Source organism: Pan paniscus, chromosome 14, assembly GCF_029289425.2.
Source record: "Pan paniscus chromosome 14, NHGRI_mPanPan1-v2.0_pri, whole genome shotgun sequence".
Lineage (NCBI taxonomy): Eukaryota > Metazoa > Chordata > Mammalia > Primates > Hominidae > Pan > Pan paniscus.
The window spans coordinates 71,682,872-71,699,420 of NC_073263.2; the positions used below are offsets into that span (position 1 = coordinate 71,682,872).

General features: G+C 35.2%; 1 protein-coding gene and 1 long non-coding RNA gene across 4 annotated transcripts in view; one reads left to right on the plus strand and one right to left on the minus strand.

The window, feature by feature from the left end:
* Positions 1 to 2,946, minus strand: part of KLHL1 (kelch like family member 1) — a 428,752-nt gene extending 425,806 nt beyond the window's left edge. The window contains exon 1 of the mRNA XM_003827457.5: positions 1,697 to 2,946. Within this exon, the coding sequence (XP_003827505.1) occupies positions 1,697 to 2,193 (497 nt within the window). The 5' untranslated portion in view covers positions 2,194 to 2,946. The remainder of the gene's footprint in view (positions 1 to 1,696) is intronic.
* The window catches only part of LOC129393648 (uncharacterized), a 57,509-nt gene continuing 43,279 nt past the window's right edge, over positions 2,320 to 16,549 (plus strand). For all 3 annotated transcript variants that reach the window (XR_010109622.1, XR_010109621.1, XR_010109623.1), the window contains exons 1-2: positions 2,320 to 2,980; positions 9,646 to 9,803. This is a non-coding gene — a long non-coding RNA (uncharacterized LOC129393648). The remainder of the gene's footprint in view (positions 2,981 to 9,645; positions 9,804 to 16,549) is intronic.

Consider the following 16,549-nt stretch of genomic DNA (forward strand, 5'->3'; position numbering starts at 1 on the left):
TGTTTAAATTTCTTCCTGAGCTGTTAGAGTCTCAAAACTATCAGTTTTAATAAAATAGTAACAGATAAATACTTAACCTAGTTTCCTTTTAAATATATAAGGTGAATTGCTTAATGTTTCTGGATAATTCCTCCCAAAAAGTGTTTATATTTACTCAACAAAAGGGTATAAAAATTTCAGTACATTTGATTTTTTAAATTATAAAATTATAGGTAACTAGCATATTAAATATCTTTTAATAACATTTTATAACTTCATAGTATTCATAGTACCTAACGTTATAATTCTTTTTCCTAAAATATTTCACTTAATGGAATGATAGATAAACTTATATTTAGGTCTCCTATATATGGAAAAACCATTGACACAATTGATAATTCCAGATTATACTTCTCCCTCATTAAAATTATCTTACATTATAGTACATGTCTTAATATAACATTAGAATATGTTCAATCTCTGAAAATTAAAATTAAAAAATATATATAACGCATATAATTGAAAATTTTTAAGGATATTTTTAAATCTATAACCACATATGTCAGCATAATTAGGGAGCACATATATATACATACACACACACATATACACATATAGGTTATACATATATAATTTTATCTATTCTTTTTGGTACTTAATCAAATTTATAAGAAACTGATTCAATCAACCAAAAGACTAAAAAAGATGCTTCTGTTACTAATTTGTTACTGTGTAGTAATTAAAATTTCTTAATATATACATTATCATTTTCCTATATTTCTCCTGTAGTTCTTCTTTAATAATGTATTCTCATATCACATGAATCTAAATGCAAATCATTTCATATCCTGACTATATTCCAAAACCAGTAATGATGTGGTTTAGAATAGTAATGAGTCAATTCTCTCAAAATGTAAAACTTGGGAGTTTTATGTCTATGAAGGATTTTCTGTAAGTCTTTAAAGTAGCAGAACTCTACACAAAGAAGCATAATATTTGAAATAAACTAGAAATAAATATTGAGCTGTTTACCAAGGAGACAAAATTTCAATACTGAGCCAACAAATCACAACAGCTAAATGCAAAGGGACTCCACGACAGTTTAACTCAAAGACTTACTCTGAACAAGGCAAAAGTGAACACAAAGTAAAAGGACCAGAAGAGAAGTTGGGACAGAGAATAAGACGACTGCATTTCAGGAGCAAAAAGAGAGGTAAAATAATGTTGCTGTCCAGTGGCCTCATTTTGTCCACCTCATTACTCCTGGAATAGATTCAAACCACAGGGACCTTAGATAATATGCTAAGTCAGTTACTAGGCCAATATATGAGATGCATTCTGACGATGTGTAAAGCAAAATTTCACCTTCAGATAATGGAACGACTGATATAATTTAATGACGGTAGATGACAGAAGAACACCATAATCTCAGGAATATGAGAACTATTCCACTTGAAGACTTACAAAAATGCATGTAAGTTCAATGGGTGGCTACAACTTTGAAAACTTCCAAAAAGAAAAGTGAGGTGTCTGAACCAATAGAAATTATGAGCAAACTTGTAATGAAATTAGAACTTGAGTAATCAAAACCAGGGTGGCATCTCTTAACCCACATTTTCAACCTGAAACATTTTAGACTTAGTAGCCACATGAGCACACGCGGTGAAATGAGTGGAAATTGAGAGATGCTTGGAAGCCCCGTGGGGACTTACTGTACCTGTGTCCACATCCTTCACCTGTTGCCTGGCTAGAGTTGTCTGGCTCCACTTTGAGCTCTTGCAGAACCAGCCCTTTTTCGTGTGGTCCAGGAAAGTCCATGCCTGGCACCACCTCCTCCTCTAGGGACTCCACGTAGAAGAGAGTCCTGGCTGGCTGCTGAGTGCCCTGCCCAGGAGCCCCTTGCTGCAGCCTCGTGGCAACTGGAAGCAGGGTGCCATTCAGCGGATTGAAGGAAGAGGAGGAAGAGGACGGGGAGGACGAGGAAGAGGAAGAGGAGGAAGGCTTCTTCCAGAAAGTGCTCACTCCGCTTCTCTCTTGGCTTTTGAGCAGGCGACTCTGGCTGGGTCCCCAGTGCTCAAAGCTGCCACTGCCGTCCTGTTGCAGGCAGCCTCCCCCCGCCGGGCCGCTGGTGGAAGGTGACGGGTGGCTGAAGAGTTTCCAGCGGAGTCGCAGAATGTGCTTCACATCGAAGTCTTTTCGCCCAGAGCCTGACATGCTTTACGCACAGAAGGCAAAAGGCTGGCAGCTCACGCAGGAGTAGGCTGGTCAGCAGGTGGGGGAGGACAGCGGGGCCCGGGGGCGGAGGAAGAGGCGGGATGCGCCCTCTGCACCCCTAGAGCCAGAAGACGCGAGGCGGGCTGCGCGCCCTGCCAGGCGAAGGCTGGAGCGCAGACGGCAAAGCCGCGCGTTTCAGCCGCGGTCGGGTCCGCAGGACCTGGGCGTGGGGACACCACCAGGCAGGAGCAGAGGCAGGACTGGGACGCCAAAAGCTGAGAATCCTCGATGCCCGCGCGAGAGCCCCGTGTTATGGCGAGGTGGGACGACCTTAGGCTGGAGATGCGCGAGGGAGGGAGGTCTGAGCGCTCCGAAGCTCCGGAGGCGGCTGCAGCTGGATACACCTCACTGGGATGCGCTTGTGGCAGAGCCTTAGTAGGGAAGGTGGTGGCGTTCTTGTCCTTGCGGCTCAGAGTTCAGTGTCTGGAGAGCGCAGAGAGAAAGAGCCCCAAGTCTCAAGGAAGCATACCCCTCGCCAGATCTCTTGGTGCACCTGCGCCCCTGTCCCTGGCCTTTTCGAGGATGCCCTGATAGCCTGCCGGGTGGCTCTGAGAAAGTCAATTGCTTTCTGCAATGCCAGAAGAGGTGGTTTTATATAGTCAGTTTGTAAAAGAGAAAAATAGATATTCTAGCGCATATAGGGAGGCAAAAGAAAAAGCCCGCCTGTGAAGCTGTCAAGGTCCTCACAGTACAATTTTCTCTCTGCCTCAGCGCCTCCTCCTCCCCCGTAAGTGACGCAGATGTGCACTGGGGCCTATACGGAGAGATGGAGGGAGGGAGGGAGGGAAGGCTTCAATCTTCTTTATGCAAGTGAGACTGCTGCTCTTATTGTCCCCTTGCGTGGGTCTTGTCACCTTTTTTCACCCTCCTTCCTCACTACATTACTGTGTAGTAATACAAGGAAAGAAAACAGGCATTATGCTTTTGCATCAGTAAACACCACACATGAATCATGGCAGTGTAAACTTAATAGGCTGCCATCAGTTTGCAGGTTGCAGGTTAATGGCTTGAATTATTTAATGAACCGCGTCTTTTAACCTTTAGCCTTAGTTTCTCTGTAGTGAGACACAGAAGAAACGGATGCTGCCGTCAAAATGTGATGATGCCACCATCCTGACACTAACATTGTGATTCTGCTATTAAGGCACCCAGGCAGTGCTTCACTCCTGGGGCCAGAGGCGTACGGTAGAAATTTGAAGATGGGCATCTGAACACGGGGGACGGGTTTTGCGAAATCAGTGCATTTGGTGTGTAGCCTCGGAATGAAAGCTGTTATCAGTGTAAATCAAGAATGGAATAAAATGATAAAAGAGAATTTCAAGGTATAACCTTCTAGTACATAAATCATTGTATACTATGCATGGAAGAGTTTAGGCAATAAATGAGAATAGCCGAAGGCTACTTACTATCTTGCAAATAGGCATTTGGAGCTGTGTTTTTCCCTTATATCTATACTTAGAATGGTGAGGATTGCGATCACTTTCAGTACATGACTACTTGGAATGTTTTAACCTTTCCTTTAATGAGCCATTAAAATAGAACCCAGTAGTCTTTGTTGAAGGCAAAGGGACCAGAAAGGCAATGTGTTCCCTAACTTAACCAAGAATATGGTTGTTGTCCATTGATGAAATTCACAGTTTCAGTAACCCCCAACAGAGCATAGGAATCAACCACTGAAGTGCAGTTAGGCTACTGCTCAGTTACCACCAAGGTTGAGCTGTAAACGTAACCAGAAACCAAAGCTAAATTTGGAGTCCTTAGGCAAAGTTGGACGCTTTAATAAAATAAGAAATTAAGTGCACAAAAGACCTATTTTTAGGGGAATAAAAATCACTATAGTGCTTTTAAAATATTGATTTATGCCACAACAGCTGGACTGCAATCCCTTGTGCCTTGATTTTTCTCTCAGTATTCAGTGATTTTTTGTTTGTTTTTTGTTTATTAAGCAAAAAACCCTTAAAGCCAACAATGGTGACAGATCATTTTTATCCAACAATGGAATCAAGTAAGCATTTCCCTTAGGGAAGAAAATAGTTTATGAAATTACACATCACAAACAGGACAGAGGAAATTTTCCATCAGAAATAATGTTGAAAGTTGAAGTGCATGTAATTAATTTATATAGAAATTAGTGCTTCATGGATTATGTCACTTGATTTATTTAAAATAACATAAAATAAGTCAAGTCTCTGTATCTATATTTTTCATTCACCATTCAAAAACTGTAATATAAAATTTATTTGTTATTCTAAAATTTAATTTTGCAGTTCCTTTTTCTCTGCAATACTAATAAGAATATTCCACAGTTAAAAGTTATATGTTTAAAGGACAATATTTTACATGACCCTAAGGAGATATAACATTAATTTGTGGTATAAAGGAACATGAATTAAAAATACTGTCACATTTAGCAGATGGTGAATAAAGCCTATTTGTTAGTCTTGTAGTAACAGTATGTTTAAAGCACTGCCAGAGCCAATTATGTAAATATAGGTACCTTTCTATATTTGTCAATCTGAATACAATATATAAGTTTGAAAAAATCACTCTTCTTGGGAATATATTTAAATAAAATTCAACTTTATTATCAAATGAAAATATTTTGAATTTAAGAATTAAATTATGCATGAAGTTATGTTAAACTGAAATGATTGACAAAGATGATTATATTATTTTCACTTGATTGTTACCGTACTACAGTATTGTAGAAAAGGAAGGAGAAAATAAAACAAGAAAAAAAATGGAAGAAAGAGAGGAAAGTGAGAAGGACGAGAAGAGAAGGAGAAAAAAGAAAGAGGGAGAGACTGCGAGAGAGGGAAAGACAGAGACAGGAAGGGAGGAAGGAAAATAATTTGGTTGGATATTATGGCTTAACTTGGCATATTAGATAAAATCCTTGAAAAATATACTTTGTAAAATACTGCACTGATTAATTTATCTATTATTCAAAAATAAAAAACTTTGATTGATCACTTAGGTCCAATGTAAACTAGTAACAAATATGAAGGAATTGGTCCCATACAGCTTGCTGGAAGAACTCACAAAAGAGGACTGTTTAACCAGCCATAATTAATAATTGACTTGTGAGTCAATTAAATTAAGATTTAAGATAACCAAGCTTATAGGCAAGAAGACATTGACATAATAAAGACCATTTTTAACAATCCCAACAAACACACTTTGTTTTAAAGACAGAAACTATTTAATTATTCTAACACTATTGAATTAAATTGAACTGTCAGTTGAATCAATCAGAGTCTTTCAAATGAATGTCCGTATGGTTGCCATAGTTTCCTGAAACGCTAAGCAAAAAGGTTAATCGGGATACAGAAAATCTGTAGAATGCTCAAGTATTTACTGTAATACACAAATACAAAACTCTTCGCATAAGTATTAAGTCAAGCATGGGTGTAAAATGTATCACACTGAAAGTTTCTACAACTCAAATATTTAAACAATAAGCAAAATTGGCTTTGGATTTGTTTTAGTCCATTATCTGTTACTTGTATTAGAAAACCTGAAGGTGGGTAACTTATAAAGAAAAGGAATTTATTTATTATAGTTATGGAGGCTGAGAAGTCTAAGGTCTAGGGGCTGCATCTGGTGAAGGTCTTCTTCCTGGTGGGGACTCTCTGCAGAGTCCTGGAGCTGCACAGGCATCATATGGCAATGGGGTTAAGCATGCTATCTCAGGTCCCTCTTCCTTTTCTTATAAAGCCACTAATCCCACTTCCATGATAACCCATTAATACATTAATTCATGAGGTTCTGCCCTCAAGACCCAATCACCTCCTAAATGCCCCCCTCTCAATATTCCACAACAGAGATTAAATTTCAACATGAATTTTGGAGGGGACAAAAATTCATACCATAGCAGAATTCAAGAATTTTCTAGACTGAAAGCTTCTCACTTTTAGTGACTATTTTCTAAACAAGCACAATTAAATGTATACTTTTCCAGGAAAAGCGATTTTTTTTTGTATCTTTTTGGCAGGCCTTCTGCAATGCCTAGAAATTTCTTCTACATGATAATACTCAACAAAAACATTTGAATGGCTAATTATGCTCAAATTTGAAAGTTCATGCCTTATAATGGTTCCTGTGATTTTGTCTTTGATTAATTTTAATAAGATGTATTTATATACATTTTATTAGTCAATTTTTACACTGCTATAAAGACATTCCTGAGACTGGGTAATTTAAAAGAAAATGAGTTTAATCAGCTCACAGTTCTGTGGAGTGTACAGCCTTCTGCTTCTGGGGAAGCCTGAGGAAACTTATAATCATGGCAGAAGGCAAAGGGGAAGCAGGCACGTCCTACATGGCTGGAGCAGGAAGAAGAGAGAGCTAATGTAAAGGTGCCACACACTTTCAAATAACCAGATCTCATGAGAGTTCTATCATGAGAACAGAAAGATGGACGTCCACCCTCATGATTCCATCACCTCACACTAGGATCCTACTCTAGCACCAGGGATTATAATTTGACATGAGATTTGGGTGGGGACACAGAGCCAAACCATATCATACATTAATATAAAATATTATTTAAAATTAGAGAATACCATTTAAAATAATTATATAGAACTCTTGATGTATACATTAAATAAAAATTGTTTTGCAGTGACTTTTTTTCCCAAAATGATTGAAACATAATACCATATAGCACTAATGCTAAGTTATCCCATGCATAATCAAGGGTTCCTACCTCTTAAAACAAATACACATAACCATTCAGGGTCTATTAATCTTCATTACAGTATGGTTATAGTTTACTTAAGTGGCAATTAAGTGACTGCTTAATAAACATTTGTAGGTATTCATTGATCCCCAGGGGCCATTTTAATCCACTCAACCTCCTTGGTTTATTTGACCTTTTGATTTAGATCTGGCAATACATTTGTATAGTTGAGGAATTCTTATATAAATTGCTGAGTTAATTTCATTAGTATGTGAATTCAAAATGGCATTAAAATAGTGGATTTCTATTAATGATGAGCCAGGTTTTATTTGTGTGTCTTTTTATTTCCCAAAATTCTGTGCAGAATATTGACAGTGGTTTATGAACATTCATTATTTTCACTTTTGTGCTGGGTCCTGTCTGGTTAATCACACTGCTGAGGGACTTCATATACATATATACATATATACATATATATATATATATATATATTTTTTTTTTTTTTTTTTTGAGATGGAGTCTCGCTCTGTTGCCCAGGCTGGAGTGCAGTGGCATGATTCCTGCTCACTGCAAACTTCACCTCCTGGATTCAAACGATTCTCTTGCCTCAGCCTCCCAAGTAGCTGGGACTACAGGCACCACCACCACACCCAGCTAATTTTCGTATTTTTAGTAGAGACGGGGTTTCCCCATATTGGCCAGATTGGTCTCAAACTCCTGACGCTGTGATCCTCACATCTCGGCCTCCCAAAGTGCTGGGATTACAGGCATAAGCCACAGCGCCTGACCTATGATGTGATTTTTAAAACACTTTCTATCTCTTTTATGAAAATATTTATAGATTGAAAACAAATATATATAGACATATAGATATAGATAAATGTAATATACATATACATTTAATATGTAATTATATTTCAAGGATATTTTCTAATGAGTAAAACACATTTGATGGCATGATATCCTATTTTGTATAACGCTAGAGTCTTTAAAAAAGAAAACTGCTTAACTAATACTTATTTACAAAGGGTTAAGATTTCCCTAGTATTAAAAAAGTAATTTCATTATTTTGTATATTGCACTGAAATTTGCCTGTATCACTGTGGGGTAAGGTGAGTCCCCTGAAACTTTAATCTGGATGATCAAAATAAAATAGTAAGATTATAGTTTATAAAGTACAGATTTGGAAGTTATAGGAGTGTAAGATATTCATATAAATATAGATAAAATAGCATAACTTTGTGGATATTTTATTTTCTGTTGTCTCTTTTGAGACATGGGCTTTTGGAGACTTTAAAATATTTTCTCAAATCAGGTTACTACATTTCTCTTTCCATCTTGAGACATATTTGCCAAAACTTTATATTTTCATTCACCTGCATTATTACCAGATCTTTTAAAAATCTAGGACAAAAATGCATGGCTTTAAAAGCTAAGATCTAGTTTGTCTTAACATAATTCTAATTATGGATATAACGTAAATTACAAATAGTTTTCAAGTGCTCTTTTTTCCACAAGTTTATGTGTAAGTAATATGTGAAGTTATAACACCCCAAAACAACATTTTTTAGTTAATCTGTTTTAGAAATAGTACTGTGATTTTTTATTTCAAATAAATTATATATTCAGAGTATTGGGAAGATTATTCTAAGAAATCAAATTACTTTGAAACATTATTACTAGAAGTAAATTGGCTTCCAAAATCTAATTTGAAAATCACAACTTGACACTTAATATATTTTCCTGAGTTTTACACCCAGTCAGGATGCTTTTGGCTCACCAGTCCAAAAGAATATTACTTGTCAGCCTCATGGGAAGCTAAGAAGTTGACCCTTTGCCTTGAAGACTGTCTCCTGCAAATGTGGTGACCTCTCCCTTTCTGTATAACTCTAGTCACTGGCCATTACGGCACATGTAAATTCTCATTCTTTATTGCTCAAAGGAAATATGACATGGACTTCACACAATAATATACTAAAGTCTAAAAAATATTAAAACAGACAAATCTGTAAATTAAAGCACTACATATAATTATTGGAATTGTAGCCTACTTAAGATTTCATGTGATGTCTAGGACAAAATTACAAGTAAAATAATAGCGGCAAAAGGAATGATGAGTTTTCAGATTATATTACATTCTTTAAATTTCTTCACACTAGATAGATTCCCAGATTAAACATAGAGTATTTTCTTCAACGGTTATGTATGAAACATTTTATACATCATATTATTATTTTCTTCTTAGTTGGATAATGACTCAAGAAGCTAAGAAAGGAACTATTATTTTATGACATCCTACTAAGTGCCAGACAATGATTTCATTCCATCTTGATACAAATCTTATTTAGGTAGGCATTATAAAACAGGCTTAATATGAAAAGAAGTAGAATCAACTGGCCACTAATATTTTCTTATATTAATTGTTTTAGATACTCCTCCATAAGCCATATTTTTTCTATTTTAAAATTAACGTATGAGAACTAAAAAAAATGACAAACTCATTAAAGGCAGGGATTCTCGATATCATTTCCTCAGCTGTGTGAGCTCTGCTTGAATAGAAGAGAGACTCCTGGTATTCTCAAAATTGAGCTCTCTTTCTAACGTGTGTGTGTGTGTGTGCATGTGTGGGTGTGTTAGTCCCTTTTGTGCTGCTATAACAGAACACTACATACTGGGTAATTTATAAAGAACATAAATTTATTCTCTCATAGTTCTGGAGGCTGGGAAGTTCAAGACCAATGCACTAGAATTTGGTCTAAAGAGAATCTTCTTGCTCTGAACACACATAGTAGAAGGCAGAAGGGCAAGAGAGAGAACAAAGTCTGTGTCTCCACATGGCAGAAGAGCAGAAGAGACAGAACCTACTCCTGTAAGTCCATTTTATAATGTCATTAATCCATTCACAGGGAGGGAGTCCTCATGACAGAAACACCTCCCAAAAGGCTCACTTCCCAACACTGTGGCGTTACGGATTAAGTTTCCAACAGAAGAATGTGAAGAAATAAGTTCAGACCATAGCAGTGTGTATTGTTTTCAAGTCTATATGTATGTTTGTGTATTTGTGTAGATACATGGGTGGCTATATCTCTATAGAAACAAAAATAATGGTTTTTTTGGGGGGCAACAAATTTTGGAAAATGAAGATGGTCTTACTAGACTAGGATGGTTCTGCAGGGCAAAGAACATGTCTTATTTAATTTTGAATTCACAGTGTCTAACTGTCTATCATGGCATGAAACACCAGTAAATAATGGATGGTTTTGAGTTTATCATAATGAGAAATGGATAAGAGTAATAACACTTTATAGTGGAGGAGAGGTCAGGAAACATATAATACTTTTTTTAAAAAGTACCGTGAAACTGTGGTTCTACAATTATTTAGTATGAAAACAAATAGAATTATAAAAATAGTGGTTTCAGAATATTTTGGTGCCTTCATTTGTATTTCTAAAGTACTATAAAATACTCAAGAAAAATTCACCATGTATTATGTATATTCAGTTTATCAAACAGGAAATGCAATGTGCAAGTTAGGAAGTGCTTTTATTGTAATTCTCAAAATTGTATTTTTAAATCAAGAAAGAAATCTTCACATTTAATTCCATAAGCTTTAGTTACATTAAAAATTCAGTCTCTGCATTATCATCCTTTCATTTATTCAAATATATTTTTTATTGAGCACTTACTCTGTGCCAAGCCATGTTCAAGGTGATGGGGGTGTATCAGTTAAAAAAAAAAAAAGTAGACCAAAATCTGTGCCCTCAAGCACTTTACATTCTTGAGGTGAGAGATAGAAACTAAAATTCAACAAATAATAAGTGTATCAGATAATGGAGACATCATCCATGGAGATAAATAAACCATGGAAGAAATATAGGGAGTTTTGAAGGAAAGGGGGGCTGAGCTTTAAGTAATCTATGTGCTTAAGCTCCACTGATAAGGTGGTATTTCTCCTGTGTCCAAAAATAAGTGAAAGCATGGACTGTTCGTGTATGAGCGACAGTGCCATAGCAGAAGGAATAGTAAAGCAAGGGCCTGGTGCCATGATAAAGTTTGGTGTATTTAAGGGGTAATAAGTACTAGAGGCGAGTGAACAGAAATGAAAGGAGCTCTATTGGAGTTCAAGGAGGCAGCAGACAAGATACCAGATCACTTACAGGATCTTTTAAGCCAGTGCACAGATATTAGTTTTTATTCTGAATGAGATGGAAAGCCATTGGAGGATTTGGAGCATTGGAGTGATAGCAACTGACTTCCACTTTCTAAGATCACTCTGGCAGATGTGATAGGAATAAACAGAAGAAAGCAAGGTAGAGAAAAGAAAAACAATGGACAGATTATAGAATAAAGAATCTAAGAGATGATGTAAATGTGGACCAGACATTGTTGCCAGGTCTGGCATTCATAGGGAATCGATTTTCCTTAAAGTTCATGGTCTTTTTCTTTTCATTTTTAGATGGGAAGCTATGTTATAGATAGTCTTGTCTATCTTTTACTCACCTAAAATAACCAATTTCTCTATTTTTTTCTGTTCTTCACTGATGCAGAATGCTCACATAAACCTAAAGCATGTTCAGGTCTTCCTCGGCTATATATTCCTACAAGATAAAGTAATTTATATTTTACCCTGATTTACAAAAGAGGGTATAAACTTGTACTTATGCAATATGAATATGTTTTATACCTAATTTACGGCATAAGGACTATAGTCAACAATGTTCTATTACACTAGAAAGTTCCTAAGACAGCAGATTTGGATGCTCTCATCTCTCCCTGTCTCTCTCCTTCTCTCTCACACACATACACATATGCACACACAAAAGTAACCATTTTAGGTGATGAATATGTTGATTTGCTTAACTGTGGTAATCAGTTAACTATATATACCTATATCAAAACATCATGTTGTATACTTTAAATATATACAATTATAAAAATGAAAAGAACTATGCTTTTTCCTGGTGCATTTCAAATTTAGCTAGAGGGATAATCAAAGCTCTTCCTCACTCTTCAAGGATTGACAAAAGTGCTATGGACAGTGCAGGAAGTCACAGCCTGAGCAGTGCATCCTATAAATATATTTGCATAAAGCATTTAAATTATAACATTTGAAAAACAGTATGTGCATTATTCCTCCTAGTTACCTACTGACTGGAAAGCAACATTGTAGAACGGAACGTCACAGGCTTTGAAATCGAATCATGACCCAAACCCTTCTCTGCTGCTTACAATTTGTATAACCTTGGGTAAAGTACTTAATTTCTTTGAGTCTCAGCTTTCTTATCTGCAAAATAGAAGTTAATGTGTAGGTCAAATAAAATAAAACCTGTTAAACAAGTAGCACATTGTTGGTGCCTAAGTAAAGGTAGATATTGATGTTTACTTTGAAAATATTTGTATATTTAAATGACCTTTATATTGTTGTAAAAAAAAGTTTAAAAATAAAACTTTCAATACTTAGTTGGCTTTGCAACTTTCAAAGGCATTTTGTAAAATATCCAGATTACTATTCACTTGAGTATTCACAACATAGAATCACTGATTAATCACAACATTGATTTTTTGGTGAGCTTGTAGTTTTGTAAGTCAATGACAAAAATTGAAAATCAATCTTTTACATTATTTTATTCTAGGAATAGTCAGAATTCATAGATGTCTGCATATTAGGGATATTCTAAAATCATTTCAAGTAGGAGAACTGTAATAAAATATTTGCTTCAGTTGACAAATCACTTAAGTTAATTTTATCCTCTCTTGTGAGTTGGGAGAATAATGAGAAGTTAATGAATAAGTAATTTAGATTACAAAAAAAAACTTGGCAATAGACTGTAAGGAACTTAACAGAAATGACATTTCACTAAGTAAATCTCTGATAGTGTGAGTGAAACAATAAATTTTACTAGGAAAACTAGAGGTTGTTTTGTCAGTTATGAAACCTGACCATTAATATTTATTGAACTGGGTATATGGAATTTATGGATATTATCTACCAGATATAATGCATTATAAAGCCATCATTATGGGTTTTTTTGTAGAAAAAAATTTATTCAAATGAAATGCTAGTCACATTTCTGGTTTTGGGTAAGAATGCCATATATACATACATATATATATATATTTCATTTATACATAGAGAGAAAGAGAGAGAGAGACTGGAAATTTTTTTAAAAAATTAATTTGTTTCAAAGAAACAGGCTATCAGTAAGCTAACTTTTCTACACTTATGTTATTTTTATGACTATCACAGAATGCTAGAATAATTTGTATTATAAAATAGACTTAAAATTTCCTCTGATTTTGTAGATTCCTGCCTGTGGAAACTAAAATTGACACTTATATTCAACAGAACAAGCTTACCAGAAGATTCATTTATTATTTCTGATATACTCTTACAGATATATACTTTTTTTTTTTTTTGAGACAGAGTTTAGCTCTCGTTGCCCAGGCTGGAGTGCAGTGGCACAATCTTGGCTCAGATATATACTTTTATACGAGCATTGCAAACCCAGACTATAGATTTCTGGCACTCAAAAATATGTCAAGCCATGTAAAGCTAATTGAAACCACTGAATATTTCAATAAATCAATCAGTCAGTATTGAGAATCAGCTGTGTGCTCAGCACCGTGCAGTCAAGTGGACAGGGACATATCTTGGCAGAAGACACACACACACAAAAGAAGGATTTTAAAGTCTAACTAACCCCACAAAAAGATGTTTTAAACCCTTACTCTTATAATATACATACAGCTTATGCATCAGTTTTTCACAATTATTTCTCATGTTTGTCTCTCAAACTTACAAAAATGAGGTCAGAGAGGCCTAGTTAGCAACCACACAGTTCTCTAGCAATCACACAGTCAGCCCTACAGGAGTCCATTTTTTTTAACAAGAGAGAATTTTACAGGCTATAGAGAGTTATAAAATTTTAATTTTCATATGCAACATAATAACTCTTAAAGTTGCTTACTTTCTCTTGTAAGATTGTCTTTCTCTGACCCAGTTCTGAGCCCCATTTTCCTCTGCTCTGGGTTGTGATCTCTAATAAATCTTTAGAGTAAAGCTGTTATTACAGTGTGAACTGATTGTTCTCTATTCAAATGATATCGTGTGTATACATGCACATGGAGTTTGAAGGGATTCAAATTACAGTGAATAATAAAAATCAATAACTTTAAAGTGAAAAAAATACAGGTTGAACATCTGTAATATGAAAATTCCAAACCCAAACAGTTCTAACATCTGGAACTTTTTGAATGATGACCTGATGACATAAGTGAAAAATTTAGCACCTGATTTTATGTGACAGGCAGAAGTCAAAACTCAGTCAAACCTTTTTGTCATGCTCAAAAAAACTTGAATATTATGTAAAATTATCTTCAGACTATGTGTATAAAGTCAGTGATTATGAAACATGAATGAATTTCATGTTGAGACTTGGGTTCCATCCACAAGATATTTCATGATATATATGCAAATATTTCACACAAAAAAATCCAAAATCTGAAAACATTTATGGTCCCAAGCATTTTGGAATATGTATATTTAACCTGCAGTTTACATTTACTTATTTTTGACAGACAGTAGTAGTTCAACTCATGTGACACGTAAGAATTGATAGGCATTAAAAAGGTAAATAATTTAAGTGGAATCAACTTATAGCAGACATTGAACTCCACACATTTGCAATTTTTTCTTGTTATTTTATCATTACCATGGAGTTTATGGGAGTTTTAAGGTGTCAGTGACCCACATTACCTTTAATATGTCCCCTTTCAATAGGATATCCCAAAAGAAAATAAAAAGGAATTTTAAGAATGTTAAGATATAGTTGAGCAATGGTTTCAATGATGTCAAAAAGATTCAGGAGAACTACTGTACAAAAAATAAAGAATCAGTAAGGAGAAATCTGCTGATGGCCTTTAATTTAGTGATTTAACTAATCTAACATTTGGTTAGAACAAGACCATCCAATATAGACAGAGTTAAATTTTTAATAATAATTTAGACTGTTAGGAGGAGGCCATCAAATATTTGTCATTAAATTGTTGGAGTCTATTCAGTCATGGAACAAGTATTTACTGAACACTTGCTTTAGGCATATAACCATGCACTATAAAGCAAGCTTCCACTAACCACACAGAGCTTGCACTTTATTTAGTGAGAAAAACCATAAACAACTAAACAATAAAAATAGCTCAATGTTTTGGTAAGTAACCATTTGGTGAGGTGGAAAATGACAATGCACTGACAGTTCCCTGCTTTAAATAAAATCTGCACATATACACCATGGAATACTATGCAGCCATAAAAAATGATGAGTTCATGTCCTTTGTAGGGACATGGATGAAGCTGGAAACCATCATTCTCAGCAAACTATCACAAGGACAAAAAACCAAACATCGCATATTCTCACTCATAGGTGGGAATCGAACAATGAGAACACATGGACGCAGGAAGGGGAACATCACACACCAGGGCCTGTTGTGGGGTGGGGGGAGGTGGGAGGGATAGCATTTGGAGATATACCTAATGTTAAATGATGAGTTACTGGGTGCAGCACACCAACATGGCACATGTATACAAATGTAACTAACCTGCACGTTGTGCACATGTACCCTAAAACTTAAAGTATAATAAAAAAAAAAGAGAGAAGCCATCCTTGTCAACTTGAGGTTAGAACTGATCTAAAGGAGAGAAAAGATAAAAAATAGAATAAGAGATAGAAAAGACAAAGAGAATAAATAAATGGAATCTGAAAAATACAATGATCAACATAAGAGCAGGAAACCTCACAAATGAGACAGGGAATGACTACTGAAAGCCACTCAGGTAGCAAAGAGGATGGGATATCAAAGGAACATAAAGATCACTGCTCATGATAGTGTGGGAGGAGAGGGAAGAGATACTGTTAGAGAGTTTTATTTCATAGCATAGAGTTTGATTTTAATTCTATCTCCAATAGAAACTGAGTGAAGTGTTTTAAGGAGGGAAAGGGTGTATAATTTAAGATTTTAAGAAAGGTGACCTGTATTGAATTAGAGAAAGTAAGAGTCAAAAGAAAGAAATGAATCATCTGGAAATATTTTTCTCCACCCAAAGATTCAATAATGTAGCCAAGAATCATTCAGTAACAAGGTTCAGAAATAAGAAGCTGGAGGGTATTAATGCTTTCATTCATACAGATGAGCTCTCTTAATTTAGGAAATGTAGAACTAGAATTGATATTTCATAAATAGATATAATTTACAGCACAAGAAATTGTATATTCTCAAGTACTTTAACATATATTATCTTATGTTATAAACTGTGATGACTTTTAAAAGGAAAATAGCGATCTTTAGAAGTAATTTTAAAGCGATCTTTAAAGGTAAGACCTTGGAGATGAGAAGCAGTACACCATGGGAAAAGCAAGAAGAAGGAGGAATGTTATGTGCAATTAATCTGGTCAGGAAAGAGATTGGTATAATGAATGAATTGAAAGGATTTTGTGGGATGAAGTAAATTTGAAAGACAACAGTGGCAGTTATTAATATTTTTAGATTATTAATCTAAAGATTTAAAAATTATATAACCTGTGCACATTTTTTATCTGTGTCTTGCATTTTTAGAATTAT